The sequence below is a fragment of the Lactuca saligna genome, chromosome 5 (genome assembly GCF_052625555.1).
Source record: "Lactuca saligna cultivar CGN05327 chromosome 5, ASM5262555v1, whole genome shotgun sequence".
Taxonomy (NCBI): domain Eukaryota; kingdom Viridiplantae; phylum Streptophyta; class Magnoliopsida; order Asterales; family Asteraceae; genus Lactuca; species Lactuca saligna.
In genome coordinates this window covers 247934608-247958457 of record NC_136421.1, presented here as the reverse complement: position 1 = coordinate 247958457, position 23850 = coordinate 247934608, and the positions used below count along the sequence as shown (strand labels likewise).

Here is a 23850-nt window from a genome sequence, read left to right as displayed (position 1 = left end):
ATGATACTAGATCGGATGGAATTATAATAAGCATCATCCAATCCCATTAGGAACTAATGAACTCTTTCCTCTTCATTGCGTCTTGCTAATTTCACATTAACCCGTTACATGTGCGAGATAGCATATGGTCATAATCGCTAAGATCATCCAAGATCTTTTTGATTCTTCCATAACAAACCATAATAGAATCCCCTGCTTGTTTGCAACTCGATACTTCTACCTTCAACTGATGAATCCTCGTGTCATTACGTACCGAGAACCTTTGATGTATTTCATCCCACAATTCTTTCGCGGTTTCCCTATAAGAAAATGTAGATCTCAAAGCTGGTTCGATCGTGTTAAATATCCATGATACTATCATGGAGTTAACGATCAACTAGTCTTCAATCTCTTTTGAAGTGTCAGCGGGTTGCTTGATTGCACCATTAATAAATCCCATCTTCTTCGTCACACGCAACGAAACCTTAATTGCCTTTTCCCATTCTTCAAAATTAGGGCCCTTCAATTGTGTATGGGTTATCAAAGTACACGGATTGTCATTGCTTGTGAGGGCATATGGAGAAAGAAATGAAGTGGCAGAAGCTTTATCACCAATCATTACAGGTTCTTTGAGAGAATCAATTTGGTACTTTGGTGCTCTCTGATACCATATAAAAGACAACAATGAAATGGGAATGATCTCTGCTTTATTTTGCCTTGATTTACTGCTAAAATTTGGTAAATATCTAATACAAAGACTTGCCTAGAATATACAGGTAAGAGAAATAGGAAACAAAAGATTTACACACCGAAAATCACGACAACAGTTTTGAAATAAAATGTAGTTATATTTTAAGACAATTATATTATATATTATTTTTTTGAAGTGGTGTCGTTAGGAAACTTGGTAATAAATAATGAAACAAAATGGATAATAAAAGTTTATATATATAATTCAGTTCAAATAAAAATTAAAAAGTTGGTGAGAAAAATAAGAAGTCATCCATGAATGAAATCAATGGCCGAAATTAACTTTGGTTATTAGAGGGTTAAAACCTGTTACAAAATTGTTAGGTTCCCTACAATCCACATTCATCATATGGTTTTTGATAAAGGATCGGGATATATATATATATATATATATATATATATATATATATATATATATATATATATATATATATATATATATATATATATATATATATATATAAATATATATATATATATATATATATATATATATATATATATATATATATATATATATATATATAATGAATATATGCATTTTTTTAAATACAAATTAGTTGTTGATATGTAAATATTTTATTAGATAATTAAAATGTTAGTAGGCTTACACTTATATGGATTGTCTTAGTTGTGAACGAAATCAATGGACAATCATTTAGTTGTAAGGCTTAACATTTTATGAGTCATTGTAAAATGTAATAAAAAAAAAAGTTACAATTATAAAATTTATTTACCTTCAAAAGTCATTATCATATAACATCTTCTAATTATGTTGTACTATAAAGTTTAAAAAATTATAATTTTTCAATCATTCAGATATTATACATAAAATCATTAATTTATAAAATTTCAAATGAAAATTAAATTTTAGTTTCAAAGAGTAATTCAATACTTTTGGATGATTTTAAATGAAACTGCCTTTATAAAACAGTAATGGTATAATAATTAACCTTGTTAATACTAAATACGAGAAATACAATTATACTATTTTAATTATGAAAATCATATATGGTATGGTAGTATATATCTTTTCTAACATTAAATACAAGAAATATATTATACTATTTCAATTATGAAAATCATTTAAGTTTTTGTAAATTTTTAGTGTTTAGCTTTTAAAAAGAATGAATTTTTTTTTGTTTAGTAATAGGAGCTTTTAGCTTTTATATAAACAAAAAGTTTTGAATATAAAAGTTACTTCAATAGTTTTTAGTATCTTTTAGTTTTTAGTTTTTAACGAATTTTACATATTCAAAAACTAAAAATTATTTTTGTCAAAAACTTATACATAAAAAAACTACAGTTTCCAATTACAAACTAATAGCTTTTTAACTATCGGTCAGTTTTTTCAAATATAATGTCACATTATACATCCAGTCGTCATGCTTTTTCTCATTTAGAAGAATATTAATTATATCATGACATTAGATGGCAATGACACCTACCACTTGTTTTAAATAGACTTTTGTCGTTTTAAATGGTAAGCAACTTCTAAAATATTTCAGTAAAATCAAACTGGGTCTAAACAATCCAATCCATCATAAAAAAAATGAAGATCGCTTTTATATTTGTAATTCAAGTATATCTCTTGATTCTCGTTCAATGTGTAGGGAATCAGCTTCACTTTCATCCTTATGTGAAATTCTTAAAGATTCACAATTCTAAAAAGAGTTATGTTAGTCAGGATTTGAAAGTCGAGGACCTTATTGTTTATAAAGGGTCACAACATGGTAAGAAGGAGGCTGACAAGATTTTAAGGTTGCCAGGACAACCAAAAGGACCAAAATTTAATCAGTATTCAGGATATGTAACAGTTGATCCAAAACATGGTAGAGCTCTATTCTACTATTTTGTCGAGTCCACTCACGCATCCTCTAGAAAACCACTCGTGTTATGGCTTAACGGAGGTACGAAAGCACCAATTTAGCATATATGTATGTAGATGTTTTATTTTATGTGTTTTAGTTACATATTAATAATTGAATTTATTATAGGGCCTGGGTGTTCTTCAGTGGGAGGAGGGCTAATGATGGAGCTTGGACCATTTAGAGTCAACAAAGATGGTAAAACTTTATCCAACAACATATATGCTTGGAATAAAGGTAAAATAGTTTTCATTATTCATCAAAAAGTTGATTATATGTCTATTATTTTGTGAAAAGGATTGGTGTATGATTTTTTTTAAGAAAATATAAAATTAAAGGCTAAAAATATATTTTCTCTCTCTCACAAATATATATATATATATATATATATATATATATATATATATATATATATATATATATGTGTGTGTGTATGGGTGTGTGTGTGCGCGCACACACACATTATGCATGTGTGTTTGTGCGTGTCAACGCGCGTAAAGTTTCATTTAAGACAAAAAATACATGTTCGGACCATGCATATCTATTTTCAAAAAAATATATAAATATTTACTTAAAAAATTCTTCATTTATTTTATTTTAAAAAAAAAAAAACTTACGTTCTAATAAATTATTTCAATAAAATATTACTCATAAAAATATATTATTTGTAATATTCTATTAAAATCTATTTTTCATATTATATATATATATATATATATATATATATATATATATATATTCTATTAAAATCTATTTTTCATATTATATATATATATATATATATATATATATATATATAAATGTGTGTGTATGTGTGTGTGTGAAAGAGAAAGATATTATATTTTTTTCTTTAAACGTACAACTTTATTATTGAAATATATCTTTTTTTATATGAAAAAACCTTTGATATAAAAATAGTCATTTTTTTGTAGAGATTTTGAGTGAAATGAATATTCATTTTATTCATAACTAGGTGTGACACTTATATATTATATGGGTTTAATTAAAAAAGCAAATATAAAATTTTAACAATTTGAAACGTTTGAATTTGTAAGAAAAATGAAAAAAATTTGAATTATTAAAATTAATGAGACTTTAATGTATTGAATATATTACATATATATATATATATATATATATATATATATATATATATATATATATATATAAACTTTATCTAATAAATACTTTACATATATATTACCTTACATATTAAATGTGGAATTTTAATTTAATAAAATAAAAAATACAATAAAATGACAAGTGGAAAATAGAAATTTTAAAAATTCTAAAAAATGTCATGTATCCAAATGAATGAGAAGATGACATGTGGTAAAAAAAAACCTTCATTTATTATAGTAGATTATATTATACTTTTGAAAAGAAGGTAAATAAATGAGTATAATGATTTTAATGCTTTTTTTTCTTTTATTGTTACCTTGATTTATTGATAAAATGTTTATGAGATTTATTTTTAAATGATTAGTCTATAAATTAACGTTGATTGCCGATTATTTGGTTTTTTAAGGTGGAGATAAATGCATATAGACTATACAATAAAGTTTGAATTCATTATATGATCACATTTTAATATACCAAAATTTTATTAGTTTATGGATGCATATACTATTAAAAATAATCAGTTGTAATAATAATAATAATAATAATAATAATAATAATAATAATAATAATAATAATAATAATAATATGTCTAATGACGATACCATCTATTTAATTTAATAATTTAATAATAAAAAAAAAGGTATAATATTATTATTTTAATACAAACTATCCCTTTAGAATTTTCAAAATGCATTTATTGTAAATTAGTTTTTTTTTAATGACAAGTTAAAACTACTCCTAAACTAAATCTTAAATACGTCTACCATTTGACTTAATCTCAAGAAGAGGACGCCGGATACCGCTTTCAATTAAATAAAAAAAATAAAAAATAAAAAGATTCGTAGTATCTTTTACTGTTAGTTGATTAGTTCATGTTATTTTCTAAAGAAATATTTAAAACTTTTCCAATGAAAATAATATAACGACAAAATAACCTTCCTGTACTCACATTTATTGTGCGGCCGTTACAACTTAATTTCCTCATGTGCTAACAAAATAATTATAAATTGATAGGGTGTAAAACTTAGTTGACCGATAAAAAGAAAAAGAGAAATTAAATTGTCCTCCTACCTTTGAATTGAATATATTTTTACTTTTTCATATTTATTTTCTTACTGATTATGATATATGAATACCAATACTTTTTTTTAAATTATCTTTTTTTCTTTTGATATGTGTTTTAATCTGATGAGTAGAATGATAAAAACCAAGAAAAATAAAAATGAACTTTAATATTATTGAATATGTATATATGGTAAGTATACGTTATTATCTTTTAAAAAACAAACTTCACTATATATTGGTTTATGTTCTAACAAAAAATCGATATATCATATATCTATGGCCATATTAGACTGATCCGGGTTTTTGTTTTATTATTTTATTATTTTTTTTAATTTAATATTTGTTCCGATGGAATCTACATCCGCTACTAATTTTCATCCAAAACCGAACCATCTATTAACCGAACCGAACCAATAATATTAGTAAATATTTTTAATATAATATAATATTAAATACTTCATCATCCCTATTATCCATTTTTGAATTTTAACGTATTTATTCCTCAACTTTAATCTTAAATATTTTTGTTTTTGATACATAATACTTGAAATACGAATGGATTGTGTTTTAAATGTTTTTTCATTGTTATAAGTTTCATCAATAAATTGTAACACAAATAAAAATATTTAAGGTTAAAATTAAATAATAAATACTTTAAAAGTCAAAAGTAGACGATAAATATAAGAATGAGAGAGTATAATGTATCTAATCTTCTATCAAAATACTTATATATATATATATATATATATATATATATATATATATATATATATATATATATATATATATATATATATATATACAATCATTCATTTTTTTACAACAACGGATTTATGTTTTTTAATTTTTATAGAAAAATATATTTATTTTGTGTCATTTTGTACTATTATGGTTAACCGATATTAACCGTTAACCATAACCATTAACCGACTAAAACCGTTATCCAAAACCAATATTAACCATTATCCGATGGTTATTGAAATACATTAACCAATTGTAATGGTTATGGTTCGGTTTTGACCAATAACCGAACCAAACCGCCCCATACACACCCCTAACTTTTATACAATTCAAAACATATTAAATCAACTAACCTTTAAAATCTCGCAAACTTACTATTTACAACTGTAATATATGCAGTGGCTAACATACTTTTTTTGGAATCACCGGCCGGAGTTGGGTTTTCATACTCCAACAAGACCTCCGATTATAAAATCACCGGAGATAAAATAACTGCAAAAGATTCATACACATTTCTGATCAATTGGCTAGAAAGGTTCCCCGAATACAAAACCAGAGATTTCTACCTCACCGGAGAAAGTTACGCCGGTCATTACATACCTCAACTTGCCGATTTCATCATTAAAAGCAACAAGAAAGCTAATCGTACTGTTATCAACCTCAAAGGAATTGTGGTAAGCTTGATCACACAATGGTATTAAAAAAACAATAACTTTTTTGTATTTCTCTTTTTTGCAAGTTTTATTAATGGTGTTGGATTTTATAATGTTAAAGATTGGAAATTCATACATGGATGACGAAACTCAACAAACGGGAACACATGATTTTTTTTGGTCGCGTTCTATTACTTCTGACGAAATCCATCAAGGAATAGTCACGAATTGTGATTTTTCGTGGAATGCTACTTTATCTAAAGTTTGTAAAAACTACATTAATCAAGAGTATGACCTTGTTGGAAACATTTATCCGTACGATATCTATGCTCCCTTGTGTTTAAATAGAACTTCTTCAGAGGTAACTTTATACACTCTTTTTTCTTTTTAACCAGTCAAATCAAATCTTATGTTATATATTATCCTATAACATGAGTCAATTATTTGTGTTTTTTCTCAATCAGAAATCAGGATTTGATCCGTGCTCTCTAGAATATATCGAAAGTTACTTAAACTTGCCCGAAGTTCAAAAATCACTTCATGCAAACCTCACGGGGCTTCCCGGAAGGTGGCAAGATTGCAAGTAAGCATGCTTTCTCTAATCTTGTATAATTAATAATGTGTTTTAATTTAGATCAAAGAGGGATAACAATTATTTTATGTATGTAGCGACGAATTATTTGACAATTGGAAAGACCAACCATTTACTGTTTTGCCAACCATTCGAAGGCTCATGGCTAGCGGCATTCGTGTTTGGCTTTACAGGTAGTCATCATATGCCCAAAAATATTTTCAAGAATTACAAATATTTTCCAAAATATCCATTTATAAACCACCCCTACACATATATACCTAGACTTTTCGTATACATATGATCATTTATAAAATTGCAGTGGAGATATTGATAGTTCTGTGCCAGTGACAACAACAATGTACGCAATAAAGAAACTTAATACAACAGTGAAGACACCATGGCGACCATGGTATTTGAAAGGAGAGGTCAGAAACTAACAATTACAATTTAAAATAGTACTAACATAATGTGTAATTAATTTACTGATTTTATCTTTTATTGTTTTTGGTTGTGATTAATTAGGTTGGTGGATACGTGGTTGGATATGAAAACTTGACATTTGTGACAGTTAGAGGAGCCGGACACTTTGTGCCAAGTTACCAACCTGCTCGAGCAATCGCACTTTTCTCATCCTTTTTGCATGGAAAGTTACCGGGTTCCAAGTAATCATGCTTGTAGTTTTGCATCAGTGTCTTGAATTCGATGGGTTTTTCTTTGTTGATGTCTTGTTGAACTTAGTTTGTTTTGTTCGAATAAAAATGGATCGTTTTTGTTTTCTTTTACATTGAAAAGGAGTAACTAAATTACAACATTGTTTATTTTAGTGGTTATTAACTTGATGGACCACTTATATGAAATTGTGGTTATAATAAGATAAATAAATAAAGAAAAAGGTGATTGGAAGCATGAGCAAGAGCCATAATGAGAAAGAGCAATGAGTACATTCATAAGTAAAGGTGTAAAGCCAATTTGTAAAGCACTAAAAGCCTTTCTTGTAAACCATGTCTTATGGATCTTGCTTCTTCAATCCTAGTAACACCGAATTTAATCCAATTATAGAACTCAAAAGTCACATATACATTAACGTTTTTATTCTTTATATCAAAATTTTGAAAAACCATGTTTTAAGATATGTAATTGGATGTACGTACTTTAGCAATTTATTCGACAATACATAAACATAAGATTCAAGCTCTCAAGACTTTTAAATAATCTAAACTAGTCCAATCAAATTCAATTGTACATACAGCTAATAGCGAAGCCAAAAAGTTTTACCGAAAGACGTAAAGGTAACAAACTTAAAAGCATTAAAAATTACATATTTTATAATTAAATATAAAAGTATTTAGACTTTACTACAAACTTAAAAGCATTAAAATGTATTTATAGATTTGGTTTTGGTTGGTTGGTTTGTTTTGTTTGGAGCTTTATTAACCCGAAGTTCGCTATAAATCTTCGATTGTCAGATTGAACCAAATTTATATTTAATAGTGTGTCCGAAGTAAAATAAATTAAACCTTAGAACTGGTTGGTCGTTGAAAATAACTCATGTACATAGATTTCGATTTCATGTTTAAAAACAACTGATACATAAATGTTATGCTCTTAATATTTTTAAAATTCTTTTTTGGTTCTTGATGATTCACTCCTACACATACTGACTTTATCATTAGGATTGTATATTAGGGTTTTGATCCGAGATACACTAACCGATTCGTTTCATAAATTAAACATATTGAGATTGAAGCTACTTTCTGGTCACAAACTACCTCGATGATTATGTGCTTATGAAGCACCAATAAGAAAAATATGATAATTATGAATCAAAAAAAAAAAAAAAAAAAAAAAATTGGTTCAAAGGAAAAAATTTGCCAAATGTGAATGATTTTCTATATAAAAAAAAAAAAAAAAGTTGAAGGGTTTTTCCGAAATAACAAAACTTTAGGCTTTTCTTAAAAAATAATAAACCCGGAAAATTACTAAATTAATTTGTTAAATAGGCAAATCAAAAAAAAAAAAAAAAAAAAAAAAAAATTAAGGACTAAATTAATTTAAAAATTTTGAAAAAAAAAAAACAAATTATAAAAATATAAAGTTATTTCACGTCTTGCAGAGACCAACACCAAAAAGATATAATTTTGGACCACTGATATAAAAACAAAATTCTAAACTAATAAAAACCATTTTTATAATTTTCTCTATATTAAAAATATAAATAAATAAACTAGAACTTCACAATTTCTAAAGAGTGCATGTATTTCGTTTGGCGCGATTCGGCTTGGCTTGCAGTCAAAAGCTGGGGTCCTCTCCTTCCTACCCACTTTCTGCAATTCTTCTACATATTCACTTGTTAAATGTAGAAACCTAATCATCCATCTCCATCTCCTTACATTACATGGAAGTACAACTGATAAATCCGTCGCCGGCGATCGACTTCAACTACGACAGCACCTCCACTTCTCCATACGTCACCGCACCTTCAAGCCCTCAGTCCACCATCCCTTTCACATGGGAAGAAAAACCAGGGATTCGCAAACAAAATAACGATGATAATTGTGAAGAAGAAGATGTAGAAAACGATTCGGATTTTGCATTCGGCCATTTGGAACGGCATTCTATCTCCGCCGCCGACGAGCTCTTTGATGGCGGCAAGATCAAGCCATTAAAACCACCGCCGCGTCTGCATTTCTCTAATGATTCACATTCACCCCGATCGCCCAAATCCCCTAAATTACGGTTCAAAGAAGCGTTGTCTCCACGGAGTAAGATTAAGGATTTCGATCCTTTTTCAGAGGCATTAAAACAAACATCTGGTGAGCAGACTAACCCCGAGGAAAATCCACTGGAACGCGGGCGAGAACAAACGACGAAATCCACCAGACGCAAAGCATCTCGATCTCTGTCACCATTTAGAGTCTCTGATGTTCTAAACAACCAGAAAAACTCAACAACGGGTCAATCATCACCGACGGGTTTAACTTGGTACAACAAGTGGAACCTCAAGAATCTGCTACTGTTCAGAAGTGCGTCGGAGGGAAGCGTGTCAACGAGGAAGGATCCATTGAAGAAATACACGATGTTAAAGAAGAGTGATCGTGACGTCAAGACGACGTTTAGCTTCAGAAGCACTGATAGTGGTGGTTCAGTGAAGGTGTCGGCGGATGAAACGGCGGCGGATCAGGAGGAGATGGGGAGGAAGACCACCTTGCCGTACAAATCAGGATTAATGGGTTGCTTAAGGTTCCATCAAAATGCAGGAAGTGTTCATGAGATCTCCCGAGGGATCGATTCTCTTATGAAGCACTGAATTTCATGATCACACCGGAAGAATTCATCAGATCAATTTTAATCTGATTTTTTGATCATCATATTCACAGAATGTGTTTTTAAATTTTACATTATGTAATGTGGATCTTGTTGAATGTTTTATGTCCGTACAATGTGTAATTTATGATCGTTGGATTTAAAATCCGTCCATGAAAATGTGTAAAATAAACGAGTACATACATATGGTTTTTGTGTTCGTTTTACTTATTCATCTAAAAAAATTGTGTGGAAGAACAACGTAAAATGCGTTGATTAAAAACATTATTGGGTTTTTATCGTTATTTTATTAAATTGTGCTTGTGTTCAAACTTAGGAGAAAAACCCAATAAATTCACAATGTAAACACGACATCGAAGTATAGAATTTACAAACAACCCACTAACTTTGCTTTGTTTTTTTCATTTGACTTTGTAGTCAATGTTTATTCCATGTCCAAACACACAAGAAACTTTGATGGGAATGGGACCATGAAATTATTTAGTTAAATAAATGTATACATGTTGAATGTTGAATGTGGAAGTGCTACAAAACCATCCTCCATGTCCTTGGCATTATGTATAAAGTAAAGAATTTTATTACAACTAGAAATATATTAAGTTTGAAAATTCAGGTAATCTTAACATAATCATCAAGGGGATGAAATCCGATACCATAATTTTTTAGTAGTGTTTATTGGCTAATTCATAAATATGAAAATCCTATACAAGTTGTAAGTAAAGATATGTTTATTTTCCATTATTTACCTTGATTCTTTGTTTTATTGGTATGTAGATTATAGACCCTCCATCAATGATGAACCTCATTATATTTAACGCAACTTATTTACTCCACTTAGATTATGATTCTTTGGCTATTATCACTCGTCCTTTGACCATCACCATCAATGAAGACAATGACTTCATTTTTCTAAGTGTCACATTTTGTTGACTTGTACACATCAATTTCTTTCATACATAACATAACAATTTGTGGTTTAAAATATACAGTTTCATAAAATATAAACTTATGATGTATGGTGAAAATTTGGTTAATATGAAACACTTCTCCTTCTCCTAATGAATCCGTATACTCGAGTCTTGATATATAATTACACCGTCAATGTAGCAATTTGGAAAAGAAGCTAGCCTATTCTTGTATTTTATCAAGATCCTTGTCAATTTATTAAAAAATATAATAGTCGGTGGGCCCATGAAATTATTTAATCAATAAGAGAAAGTGCTACAAAACCGCCCTTCCATGTCCATAGCTTTTTATGCATATCCTACAAAAATATGAGATCTTATATCGTCCTTTATTACAAGTCGATTGCTTTTTTCACTCGTGTTATTTTCCCCCCACTACCTTTTTCTTTAGCAAAGCATCTCCAATAATGCTTCATTCCCATCAACACTAATAATTCAATTTAACTAAAAAACTTTTTCCATCTTTTTTTCCTTTTTTTAAATTTGTCTCAATTGACATATTCAAGTTATCATGTTTTTAATAAAATATAACCACATCAGACCAAATGTAATACTATAAAATATAAAACCATTTGTCGGGAACCGTGTAAGGATAGAAGGGGGGTCCGTAGGGGAATTAAAATGGCCGATTTATGTGACCAAAATTGGTCATCTAAAGTCAACCAAGTAGACTCCATTGTCACCATCACCGACGAACCACCAACACCAGGCCCCCCCTACCTTTTTGCCAAAACTTACAACATATAATTTTAGTTATTTATGGTCACCTTATCAAATTAAAGTTTTAAAAAAAAATCAAAAGATAATGTTGTATGACTTCAAAAAAAGAAAAAAATACCCGGTTTATCTATCAGTCTCAACAGGATACAGGACAGGACATGACAGAATAATACAGTCAGTGCTTATAAAGACCGAGTGAGGATTTCTCTCGCTCCTGGACTCTCTTTCTTGCTGCCTCGCGTGCCTTGAGTGCAGCGGCTTCCTCTTGGGACACAACTTTTGGCTTGGAATAATCTGGTCGTTTTCTTTTGTTTATGTAAAGAGATGATGGCCTGTTAGCAGATTGTGTTGGGGGTTGAGTTTTCGAAGGCAAGGATGATGATGATGACGATGACGTGGCAAAATTCGGTTTCTTTTGTATAGGTTCGGAAGAAAGTTTGGTTGTAGCAGCAAGAGCTTCTTGCAGTGTTACCCACTTACCTGTTTTAATCACTCGATCAAAAATCAGAATGAATATAAAAAACAGAAGTTGATAAAAAAAATAATAATAAGGATTTAGATTTAGGGTTTGTGATTGTGGGTGTACCTAAAGCATCAGTGTAGTAGAAGCCAGAGTTTGGATCGTAATAACAAGCGTTAGTTTGGTTGTAGTAATAACCGGATGAGGTGTCATGCTCCCACTCTGTCATCAATTAAAACTTGTATCATTCATTTTTATGACAAGACAATAATTATATTATAATAAATAAAACAGCGTAGAATATTATTTAGATTATAATAAAAGAAAGTTCATTTCATGGAAATATTATATATGGGTAAACACAATGGTACATGAATATTATTAACCTCCAGACATTGTAGAGCCATCAGCTATCCCTCCACTACCACCTAATGAATTTGCATTGGTATCTCTGGCCTTCTGAAAAGTTGATATGTCCTTTTGATAACTAAGACTTGCTTTCTGTCATCAATTTATTTTAAGAATAATATAAGAAGGGAAATAGTATTTGAGGAAATTGAATAAGAATAACTATTCGTCTCATGAAAATATATATGATTAATATTCACCTCTTCAATTTTGGTGAGAACACGGGCAGTTTCCTTTTTTTCTTTATCTTTAGCAACTTTCTCTTCTCTCATGTTAGACAACCTCTTGGTGACATTATCTTTGTGTCGTGTGCCAAGCTCATGATTCTTGATGCTCGAAGGATTATTGGATATGAAGATTTTGCACAAGTCACACCATTTTTTTCCCTGACTAACCCAATACTGAAATACAAACAAATCAGATGTCAGTGATATTTTACTTCATATGTTCAAGGTATGAACACAGCAAAAAAGAAATCCAACAATAAAGAATATACACTATTGAAGCTTCTACATTAAACAGACTGTATAAAGACCATAGCCAATGATAAAGTATTTTAAGAGACCCAAAAACTCTCATTAAGAACTCAACAACTCATTCCATGAATCCATTCCAGTTTAGTTTAATGAAAATATGAAATATATCTTCTTCAATATAGATCCAAACTTCTCTCCCATCGATTTGAGGTTTGGAACATTCATTGCAGTTTACTCCATTTATCTAACATGAACTGTTTTCTTTTCTTCAGTTGCTTGGTAATTTATCTTATCATTAGCAACGACAATGTCCACGAAAAGGATTATGATTGCGTAGAATCAAGGCATATACTAATCAGAAACGATTATACTATGTTCATATCAAAAAATAATATAAGACCCTCGATCAATTAAAATTGCTTTGGTAGAATCCGTTAGAATCAGTGTCGGGAGATAAGATGGTACCTCAGTCATTGTTGCAAGACGAATCAGCTACTGGAGATGTTGGTATAGCAGAATCCAATTTGTGAATACAAAAGCCCCACGATTTTTTCCGCAATTTGCGAAGATTTTGAAATTTTTGATCAGGAGAGTGATAATTTAGGGCTTTAAATTATGATCCAAATTGAACCCTAGAATTTGCTCTTCCGTTTTCTATAAAGAAAACCTCCTGTTAACCCCCTACAAAATGGAACATTGCCATATTTTACCCTCTATCTTCTTGTTGCCGCTTTTACTCATGCCTACCTTCTTTTCTTTACGAAATAAACTTTTTGTGTTGGAAATACACTTATTTAGTCGAAGTCAAAAATGTTTTACACGAGTGCTTTGTTGGCTTAGGTTTGAGGGAGTACCCATATTGCATGGTGCGGTGGGGTGATATTAGGGTTGTGTATGGGTCGGTTTTGGACTCAAACCCAACCCAACCCATAAATGATCGGTTTTTGGTCGATTCGGTTTCTCGGGTTTTGAAATTGGTTTTGGCGGTTTTTCGGTTTCTTGGGTTCAACCCATACACTCACGGGTTATGGGTTTAAACCCACAGGTTTTGCGTTTTAACTCATTTTCCATAAATGAAGCAACAATTTAAATACTTTAAAAAACACCAAATTTAAGTTAAATACTTCAAAAAAAACATGAGTCTTACAATAAATAGTCTATTACATGTTACAACCAAAGCCCGAAATAATCTATTACAACCAAAACACAATCAAGTATGGGTCGGTTTCTCGGGTTGGATGGGTCAGTTTCTTGGGGTGGTTTGTCGGTTTTAAGTATGGTTCGGTTTCTCGGATTGGATGAGTCGGTTTCTAGGTAAAAACCAAAATCGAACCCAATTTTTCGGTTTTTAAAAAATTTAAACCCTAACCGTCGGTTTTGCTTCAGTTCCGGTTTTTTCGGTTTCAGTTTCATCGGTTTTAGTCGGTTTCTCGGTTTGGGTTTGATTAGGGGTGTCAATTTATGACACGACACGACAAAAATACACGAAACGAAACGAAATCGGGACGAAATCAAAATTCGAATTCGTGTTCGTGTCGTTTTCGTATCAAGATTAAAAAACACGATGTCGTGTCGTGTCGTGTTCGTGTTCATAAATTGACACGATTAAGCATGTGGTTGTCGTGTTTTTCGTGTTTGTCGTTTTTGTCGTGTTATATATCTGTAAGTATGAACGAAATACACTAATAGTTATGTAATATTATCTTTGTCGTGTCGTGTCGTGTTGTCGTGTTTTAATTGGTTCGTTTTCGTGTTAATGAAAAAAACACGATATCGTGTCGTGTCGTATTCGTGTTATACAAAACATTGTTGTGTCGTGTCGTGTCAAACAAAAACACGACACGACTGCCCGATTTGACAACCCTAGGTTTGATCACCCCTAGGTGATATGACACTTTCACCGCATAAGGAACACTACATCTTTGGGTGAAGAGTGTCATCTTGCAATGTTTATTCATTGCACTTTCTTTCATTTTTTTTCTCCTCTATCAATGGTAGATAAATTTCTTTAAAACTATTTGACCACTAATAGTCAAAAATTTTGCATATATAAGGAGCCGTTTAAATATAAACTTTTAAAGGTTAGGAATTTTAGGAACCATTGTTTTTTTCACTTTATCATTAAGGGGGATTTTATCATTCTTGGAAATTGCAACCCACATATCATATCCTTTCATTTGAAAAAAAAATAGATGCATATGATGAATTATTAAAATTTCTTTTTTTTTAGTGAAAGATGACAAAAACGTCATTTCTTTTTGTTTCAACTAATACATATTCATAGTTTAATACAAAATGCATAACTTAATACGGTAAATCTAGAACTTAGAGCTTTATAAATAGGTTGGCTCTGGATCATTCAAATTCAAAGCTTTTGGTTGAAGTTATTTTAGCCTCTTTAATCAGACATAAGAAAAAATGGTCTTATTTGGTCAGATACAATAAATAGTATGGGTGAAATATATTCATGTGATACCCTTTGCCCTAAACAAAAGATAGAACGTCCACCTCGTTTTTCTTCCCCCTTCTTCTTCCAGAGAACAATCCTCGTTCTCCCTGCACCGATTTCACTCTACCATCGGACCTCCTGCAGCACGGGTCCACCTCCGCTTGAACATAGGATTGAATCACCAAAATCACAAAAAAGTTTATGTTTTGGACTAATGGTGCAAGTTGAAAAGGTTTTGCATCCATCAACAGTTTTTTACAAACCACAAGGACCAAAAATGCATTTTACTCTTGATATAAAATAATAAGCTATTTGTTAGGATATGGAATGGATCGTATGGGTCCGAAATGATTTAGGGGGTGTTTGGGATTGCTTATTTAAAACAACTTATGCGTTTTAAATAGAAGTGTTTGTTAACATATCTGGTATCAAAACAGGGTTTAAAAAAGTGTTTAGATTAACTTATCCGATACAAAAACGTAATAATTGATAAACTATTTTTAGTGTTCGGCAATTTGCTTTTATACATGTAATAAGAAAATAACTTATCGAAAACTCCTTAAATAAGTGAATAAGTAATGAGGAAGTAACATATCAAACTTTTATTTAAATCAATAATGCTTGTGGAATCTTCCTTTACTAATACTTAAAAACTCCTTAATACAAGTGTCAAAACGTAATAATCAATAAACACTTCAAATAAGCAATTCCAAACACCCACTTAAAATAATTGATGTGTGGCCGATTTATGTTACCAAAATAGTCTTATAAAGCCAACAATGGATTAGAGTTGGGGAAAAGTGACTCAACCCAACCCAAACCAATGCAAATTAGAGGGTTTTAACCAAACAACTCATTTAAAATTTTTCCAAGTTAAGTTCTTTAAGTAGGTGTACTCTTCTTTTAATCTATTTGCATTTTTAATTTTAATTGTGTCAACCTAGGTTCAACCCATTTATTAAATACGCTAGGTTGGAAATATCAAAATATATAAACATATTAACGTGATGACAACATATTTATCTAACAAGTTGTGTCGATTTGGAAATTTTAACCCATTTAAATAAACAAATTGGATTGAATTCGGATCTTAAACTCATTTAATAAATGGATTGAATCGACTCAGGTTGACCCATTGTCACCATCAACAACAAACCACCACCAACCCCCTATAATTGTGATATGAGTAAACTATACTAGCAATAATACGTTCATTATAAGAAATGCTGGCTAATAATAAGTTCATGATAGAGAAGTCTAGTTAGATGTGTCAAATATAGTCACTAACAGTTAGTTTAAAATTGTCGTTTGTAAAATATGTACCTATATAAGGCTTGTTCTACTTATAAAATAAATCAGAGTTATTTTGTGTAAAACTTGAGTACTCTCAAAGCTTTCCTATGTTGAAAATTATATTTCTGAATAACATAATTCATATCATCAATTATAATCGCAACATTCAGGTTAGACATTCTATTTATGATCTCATTATTATCAAATTAAATTAAATAAATAAAAAACATGATTGTGGAACTTAGAAAATATATAGTTTTTCAAACAGAATATGACATGACATAACATTACACAATAAAAAAAAAAATAGATCACTGCTTATAAGTTATAAAGACCAGAGTGAATATTTTGTATACAGTAGCATTAAGAATAGATAGATATGACTTGAATCGAAAGTTGAACTGGAAATGGAATGACTACACACAAAAATCTGAGCCAGTACTTCCCAGATTTCGGACGTGTTTGGCAAAAATATCCGGTAGCAGATAGCTTGTAGCTGGAAGCGAGTAGCTTCTAGCTGGTAGCGTTTTGTTAAAAGCTACATGAAGTAGCATTTGGATTTGGAGCATTTTGTTTAATTTAAACGCTAGAAGTTTGTAGTGCCAAACAAGGTTTTCTGTTTAAAACAGAGCGTTTTGTCAAACGCTAGAAGCTCTTAAACGCTTTGAAAAGCTCCGTACCAAACACGCCCTTCAACTCTAACTGATTTTGTGAAAAGATGCCAACTAACTACTTATACCAACATATTAGCACCAACCTAACTATAAAAGTATGTAATAGACAATATTACCCCTGTTGACCAAATATATTACATTGAGATCAGTCAGTCTTTCCTCTTCTTCCTTGCATAAGTGAATCTAATTGGGAGTTTACAAAATTTCTCCCTCTCCTCTACTCTCTTCCTTTCTACCTCCCTTGCTTTGACTGCAGCCTCTTCCCCTTGAGACACCAGTTTTGGCTTGGAATCTGGTTGTTTTCTCTTCTTTATATCTACAGATGATGAGGGTTGAGGTTGACTTTTGGAAGCCAGTTTGGGTGTAGCAGCCAGAGCTTCTTTCAGTGTTACCCACTTACCTGTTGCAATCACTCGATCAAAAATCAGAATGAATATAAAAAATGGAAGTTGATAAAATCATAAAAGTGGGAGAGAGAGATTTTAGATTTATAGAATTAGGGTTTGTGATTGTTGTAGTACCTAAATCATGAGGGTAGTAGAGGCCGGAGTTTGGATCATAATAACAAGCGTTAGTTTGGTTGTAGTAATAACCGGATGAGGTGTCACGCACCCAATCTGTCATCAATCATTAAAATCTGTATGTATCATTCTTATGACAACACAATCATAATAAATAAATAAATAAAAAGCAATGCAGAATAAAGGTTCATCCTCATTGGTTGTTATTATCTTGTTATCTCTCACTATAATTTTAATACCTATGTCGTTTGTAGTCATAAAAAAAAAAAAACTAATTTAATACGTGTGTAAGTGTGCAAATGTTTAATAACCAAGCATACCATGACCATCTAGCATTGGCATCAAGTCTATCGGGTAACACGTTTTTTCTACAAGACATACAACAAGATAAGTTTAGAATATATATATATATATATATATATATATATATATATATATATATATATATATATATATATAAGTAGTTTTCAAGATATCTAACAAGCGATTGATTACAAGGATGATCAAGTTATGGAAAAAATGTTAAAATTTTTTATTTAAAATAAGAAAAGTTGCAAGTACATAAGTAAGTAGAGCACTAACCTCCAAACATTGTAGAGAGATGATGACCACAATCACCTATCCCTTCACTGCTTGTTTGAGCAGCTAATGAAGTTGCATTACTCTCTTTCTGCCACCAATATGGAAAGGAGCTTGTTTTAAGAATAATCCAAAAAAGTAATATAAGAAGGGAGATAAGATTTGATATTATAGAGAATAATTACTAATAAAATATTCACCTCTTCAATTTGTGCGAGTGTGAGAACACGGGATGTTTTCTTTTTAGAAAATTTCTTTTCTACCATGTTAGATGGCTTCTTTGACTTGGTGACATTATCTTTCTCATGTTGACCATTTTGGAAAGGAGATTTGGATGTGACAAGATTTGGTTTCTTTTGTGAAGAAAGTTTTGTTGCAGCAGCAAGAACCTCTTTCAGTGTTGCCCACTTACCTGTTGCAGTCAATCAGAATGAAGGAGGTTGAAGAAAAGGGGTGTTTAGGGTTTTGTAGTTAGTACCTAAAGCATTTGTGTAGAAGAAACCCGATTTTGGATCATAATAACAACCGTTAGTTTGGTTGTAGAAATAACCTGCTGAGGTGTCGTACTCCCATTCTGTCATCGATAAGAAGATACATAATTTTTATGAGAAGACAATCATGATAGAAAAACAATGCAGAATATACTAAAGATAGATGAAGGTACCCAAAAAAACCTAGGAGACACACGTACTAACCTCCATACATTGTAAATTGATCACCTATCCCTTCACTACTTGTTTGAGCATCTAATGAAGTTGCATCAGAATCTCTGGCCTTTAAGGTTGATATGTCATTTTGATAACTATGACTCGCTTTCTGCCACCAATTTGGAAAGGAGCTTGTTTTAAGGATAATTCAGAAAAACAATATAAGGGATTCTAGGGAGACAAGAGTTGATATTGAGAAATAATTACTCTCCTCATGAAAATAAAATATTCACCTCTTCAATTTGTTTGAGAGCACGGGTAGTTTTCTTTTTTTCTTTATCTTTAGCATCTTTCTTTTCTGTCATGTTAGACAGCTTCTTAACATTTTCTCTGTGGCGTAGGCTTTGCTCATGTATCTTGATGATGGGAGCATTGTTGGATATGAAGATGTTGCACACATCACACCTTTTTTTTCTCTGGCCAACCCACAACCATAATACAAAGAAATGAGATGTCAGTGAGATAATAAAAGATATAAACTTTATATGTTCAAAGTTTAAACCACAACATAATGTGTAAGATAGAATCATAGAGCAAGTATACACTATTAGAACTTCTACATAAATCAAATGTATAAAAGGATCAAAGGAGTATAAATTAACAAATGTAAACCAGCAACATCCAATTAAGAAGTCATTCCTTTCCACTTTAGTTTAATCCAACGTATCTTCTTCAATATGTATACAACATTCTCGCCCATCAAGTTGTGGTTTGGAACATTCATTGCAATTTAGTCCATTCCAACTTGCAAACAGGATTCCATGAGCAAATGCCACTAGTTATTTAACATGAATTGTTTTCTTTTCTTCGTTTGCTTGGTTCTTTGTTTTATCATTATTCATTAGCAACGGCGATGAGAATGTGATTAGCACGATGAATTTTAACGAAAAGGATAATGATTGGGTAAATTAAGCTATGTGCTAATCAGACACGATTATACTACGTTCATAACAGAAATAAGATGGTACCTCAGTCATGGTTGCAAGACGAATCAACTATTTGAGATGGTGGTGGTATAGCAGAATCCGAATTCTGAATTCAAAAGCCCGCGATTTTCTCCGCAATTTGAGTAGATTTCGGAATTTTTGATCAATTGGTAATTTAGGGCTTTAATTATGATCAAAGTGAACCCTAGACTTGAGCGTCACCATCGAGTTTCATTTGAGCCTCCACATGGAGGTCTTTGACAGGCCACGTAATGAAAATTTGCAAGCCACGTCAGTCATGGTCTTTCTCCGATTGAAAGACTTGGTAAATTAAGTGTTATTCGTTAAAATAACTAATTTTGAAGCTTTAATATATAATTTTTTGCATTTTAAACCAACAACCCAGCATATATATATATATATATATATATATATATATATATATATATATATATATATATATATATATATATATATATATATATATATATATATGGGATTACAAAATTCACAATTTCATGATCTTACAAAATTTATCATAGTATCATTAAAACTTATCAAGTACACAAGTCCCCCATTGATGTGATGCAATCGAGTCGTGCCCTTCCTTTAATATAAGAAAACATGAAACATGTAAACCACAAATAATAAGCACAAAGTTTAGTGAGTTTGTTAAGACCGTTATCGTACACGATTTACACAAATAAAAATATAAAATAAACTGCTTTATTGCATTAATATGTAGTACAAGTAAGCAGGATCGGATCCTCAGGGACACATCCTAACGTTTACACCTTTTTGCGTAAGGTATGAACTAATTCTTGATGAATACAATAAACATAAAAAGGGGGGTTTTATTTCTGAAAATTAAACTAATATTGAAATGAAAAGAAAATGACTAAATTTAAAGTGATGAAAATTCAATTAAGAGAAAGCAATTTCAGTTTCGCAGTAACTCCCTTAATCGTGTAATTAACCTTCAACACAATATTTGACTATGCACTTGTTAAAACTGGTACTAAGGTTCATTAACAAGCTCTAATGACCTCTATTACAAAATCATTTAATCAACATAAGTTATTTGAATTAAATCTAACTTTTTACTAAATTAATCAAAGAAGCTCTTGACTAACAAAGAAAAGTTGCATTAGACACAATGTAATTCCCAGTAAAGTTCAATACCTCTCATAAGCTCGGAGACATTAAAACTTGTTTGATTATTTCATATTAGAGTTAACCCTAAATGCATAATTAATCTAATATATGTCACTTTTTACTAATTAATCTAGACAATTACGAATCTAGAGAATTAGATGACTAGAATGATTCACAAACTATTTAAGTGGTTGTTAGGTGCATTTCATGTACCCATTTTGTAGTTTTAATCCATAAAAGTGCATTGCATTTAGGTTTAAACTCATGCATTTTGCATGTTTTTCGGGATTTTTCATGAGGCAATTTCATTCAAATACTTTTGTGATATTTCAGGGACTTTTGGAGGTAGGATCTTGTTGGAGGAGGTAAATAAAAGTTGCGGACAAAATTTCAGGACTTGCGGAGCACCGAGGAGCAAGATATCAAAGAAATGAGGATTTTGGCTTTACAGACGTTTACACGGCCGTGTAAATGGAAGCCTTGCGTTTACGCGGGCCGTGTAAATGTAGATTTCTGCACAGTATATTTTTGCGTTTACGCGGGCCGTGTAAATGATAGTGTTAATTTACGCGGGCCGTGTAAACGTAAACGTGGGTTTTAAAGCAGTTTTTCACCATTCTTAAAGGGGGGAACCGACTTTTTACTTTGGGGGGTCGACTTTTGGAGTAGAGAAGGCGAATTTCTTGAGGATTTTGAAGTTGATTAACACTTGGGAACATTTGATTTCATTTTGTAAGAACTTTAATTTCATTTTCTAGATTTGTGATCTTGTTCTAGCCATGAGTGGCTAGAACCCTAAATTCTCCAACTTTATGTCTTGACATTTGGATGTGATTTCAATCATATGACTTGATGTTTGCTTTCAATTTTCTATCTAGTGAATTTGATTTTGTCTCAATCGAATGTTTGATTCTAATTGTGATTCTTATTGGCCATTTGAATTAGGGTTAGATCATTCAAGTTATCTAATTGCAAAATCCGTAATTGTTTTGTAAATTGGACTAGGTAACAAGCACTAATCTGATTTCTATTGAATGAAATTAGTGTAAATCTATTCACACATTCTTATGCTTCCGAGCTTATGAGGAGTATTGAGTATTGTTGGGAACATTCACATAAGGTTTAATGCAATCTTTCAACCTAATTCTAAGAGCTTGTTTATATTAGATTGGTAAGGTTAGGATTAATCAAAGAGCTTGTTTTGGTTAATTATTGTGGTGAATGGGAAGTGTTAGAGCTTGTTAACACTTTCAAGTACCAACTTAGATAGAATTAAACAAATATCTTGTCATCCATGGAATCACATTGCTAATTTGTCTTGCATAGAGTTGGAGTTCTCACAAATCCTGAATTTGTTTCATTTAATTGATCATTTACTTCTTGCTTATCCTCTTGTTTAAATCATTGCATACCAACCCCCCATTTATGTGACCATTATTGTACCTTCCGCAAAAAGGTATAAACATTTGTTCCGTGTCTCTGTGGATCGACCCTACTTACCTTGTATTACATTTCTAGTACAAAGTAGTAGTGTTTAAGGAGTTATTTTACCCCTTTATTTGTTGGCTTTGACACGCTTAACAGTGGCCAACGGAAATTGAAATCAAAATCAAACACTCAATTTAACACAGAATTGATCAAACTAAACAGTAATCATAGTCAAACATAGTGCCTAATGATTAATCATACGAAAAGGTTATGTCTTGCGAAACTGAAATCTGAGTTTTTAGTCTGACATGGCTAAAAACGGATTACAAACAGTGGAAATAGAATCTAAATGATAAATCTAACTAAACTATGAATAGGAATCAAATCGTCTCCTTTAGATCTGCGTTCTTCACTTGAAAACCTCTAAAAATCACCTCTGAATCGCTAGGAATCGCCAATTAGGGTTACTGGAAGAGTATGGGGCTGCATTTATACGTCTAGGTGCCAAAACGTTGTACCTGCGATCGCAAAGGGTATACATGTGATCGCATGTATCACCCAAAACGAGTCGCGAGCCTTTTTAATGAAGTATGTTGCCATTTCGACGCAAATTGACCAACCCGTGATCGCAGGTTTCTTTTTTCCTCAACTGATGAATTTTTTTGGCTCGACAAAACCTCGAAGGCAACCTGCGACCCAACCTGCAATCGCATGTGTATAAGGTTCGATCGCATGTTACTTTTTTCAGCTCTTTTGATCGTCATTCCTCCTTCCAGGTAGTTCTTGATCATTTCTCGGCATCCTTCCTTGGTATAGACTCCAATTAAGCTCCTAAGCATCCACAAACGCATCCCGAACTTGCACAATCATCCATGTGCTCCAAATGGCCCCAAAAAGTCATAACAAACGTGAGCAGTACGGGCATTCTACAAAATAATCATGAAACACGAAATACATAAGAATAATTAGGACTTAGTTAACTTTTTATAATTAAATACGTAGGAAATTGTGCT

General features: G+C 31.1%; 4 protein-coding genes across 5 annotated transcripts; 2 read left to right on the top strand and 2 right to left on the bottom strand.

Annotated features, from left to right (window-relative positions):
• Nucleotides 1–2281: 2281 nt before the first annotated feature.
• Nucleotides 2282–7537, top strand: LOC144997315 (serine carboxypeptidase 1-like). The gene is made up of 8 exons (XM_078957186.1): nucleotides 2282–2639; nucleotides 2727–2834; nucleotides 5925–6199; nucleotides 6300–6539; nucleotides 6643–6761; nucleotides 6848–6943; nucleotides 7072–7177; nucleotides 7275–7537. The coding sequence occupies exons 1-8, from the start codon at nucleotides 2282–2284 to the stop codon at nucleotides 7416–7418; spliced, it is 1446 nt and encodes a 481-aa protein (XP_078813312.1). The 3' UTR covers nucleotides 7419–7537.
• A 1482-nt stretch (nucleotides 7538–9019) lies between these two features.
• LOC145047292 (uncharacterized) lies at nucleotides 9020–10282 on the top strand. The gene has a single exon (XM_078995547.1). It carries the CDS (start codon nucleotides 9148–9150, stop codon nucleotides 10057–10059), a length of 912 nt encoding a protein of 303 aa, XP_078851673.1. The 5' UTR covers nucleotides 9020–9147; the 3' UTR covers nucleotides 10060–10282.
• A 1506-nt stretch (nucleotides 10283–11788) lies between these two features.
• On the bottom strand, nucleotides 11789–13727 carry LOC145047291 (C2H2 and C2HC zinc fingers superfamily protein). Its single transcript, XM_078995546.1, has 5 exons — nucleotides 13571–13727; nucleotides 12830–13030; nucleotides 12608–12722; nucleotides 12348–12443; nucleotides 11789–12241 (listed from the first exon to the last, which is right to left on the bottom strand). Exons 1-5 carry the CDS (start codon nucleotides 13577–13579, stop codon nucleotides 11937–11939), a joined length of 726 nt encoding a protein of 241 aa, XP_078851672.1. The 5' UTR covers nucleotides 13580–13727; the 3' UTR covers nucleotides 11789–11936.
• A 3415-nt stretch (nucleotides 13728–17142) lies between these two features.
• Nucleotides 17143–20520, bottom strand: LOC145047290 (uncharacterized). Of its 2 annotated transcripts, XM_078995544.1 has the most exons (9): nucleotides 20297–20520; nucleotides 19562–19744; nucleotides 19317–19437; nucleotides 19100–19195; nucleotides 18822–19033; nucleotides 18625–18712; nucleotides 18363–18410; nucleotides 18043–18138; nucleotides 17143–17921 (listed from the first exon to the last, which is right to left on the bottom strand). In XM_078995544.1, the coding sequence occupies exons 1-9, from the start codon at nucleotides 20303–20305 to the stop codon at nucleotides 17671–17673; spliced, it is 1104 nt and encodes a 367-aa protein (XP_078851670.1). In that variant the 5' UTR covers nucleotides 20306–20520; the 3' UTR covers nucleotides 17143–17670. The 2 variants fall into 2 exon arrangements, with proteins under 2 accessions (XP_078851670.1, XP_078851671.1); XM_078995545.1 differs by lacking the exon at nucleotides 18363–18410.
• Nucleotides 20521–23850: the final 3330 nt, after the last annotated feature.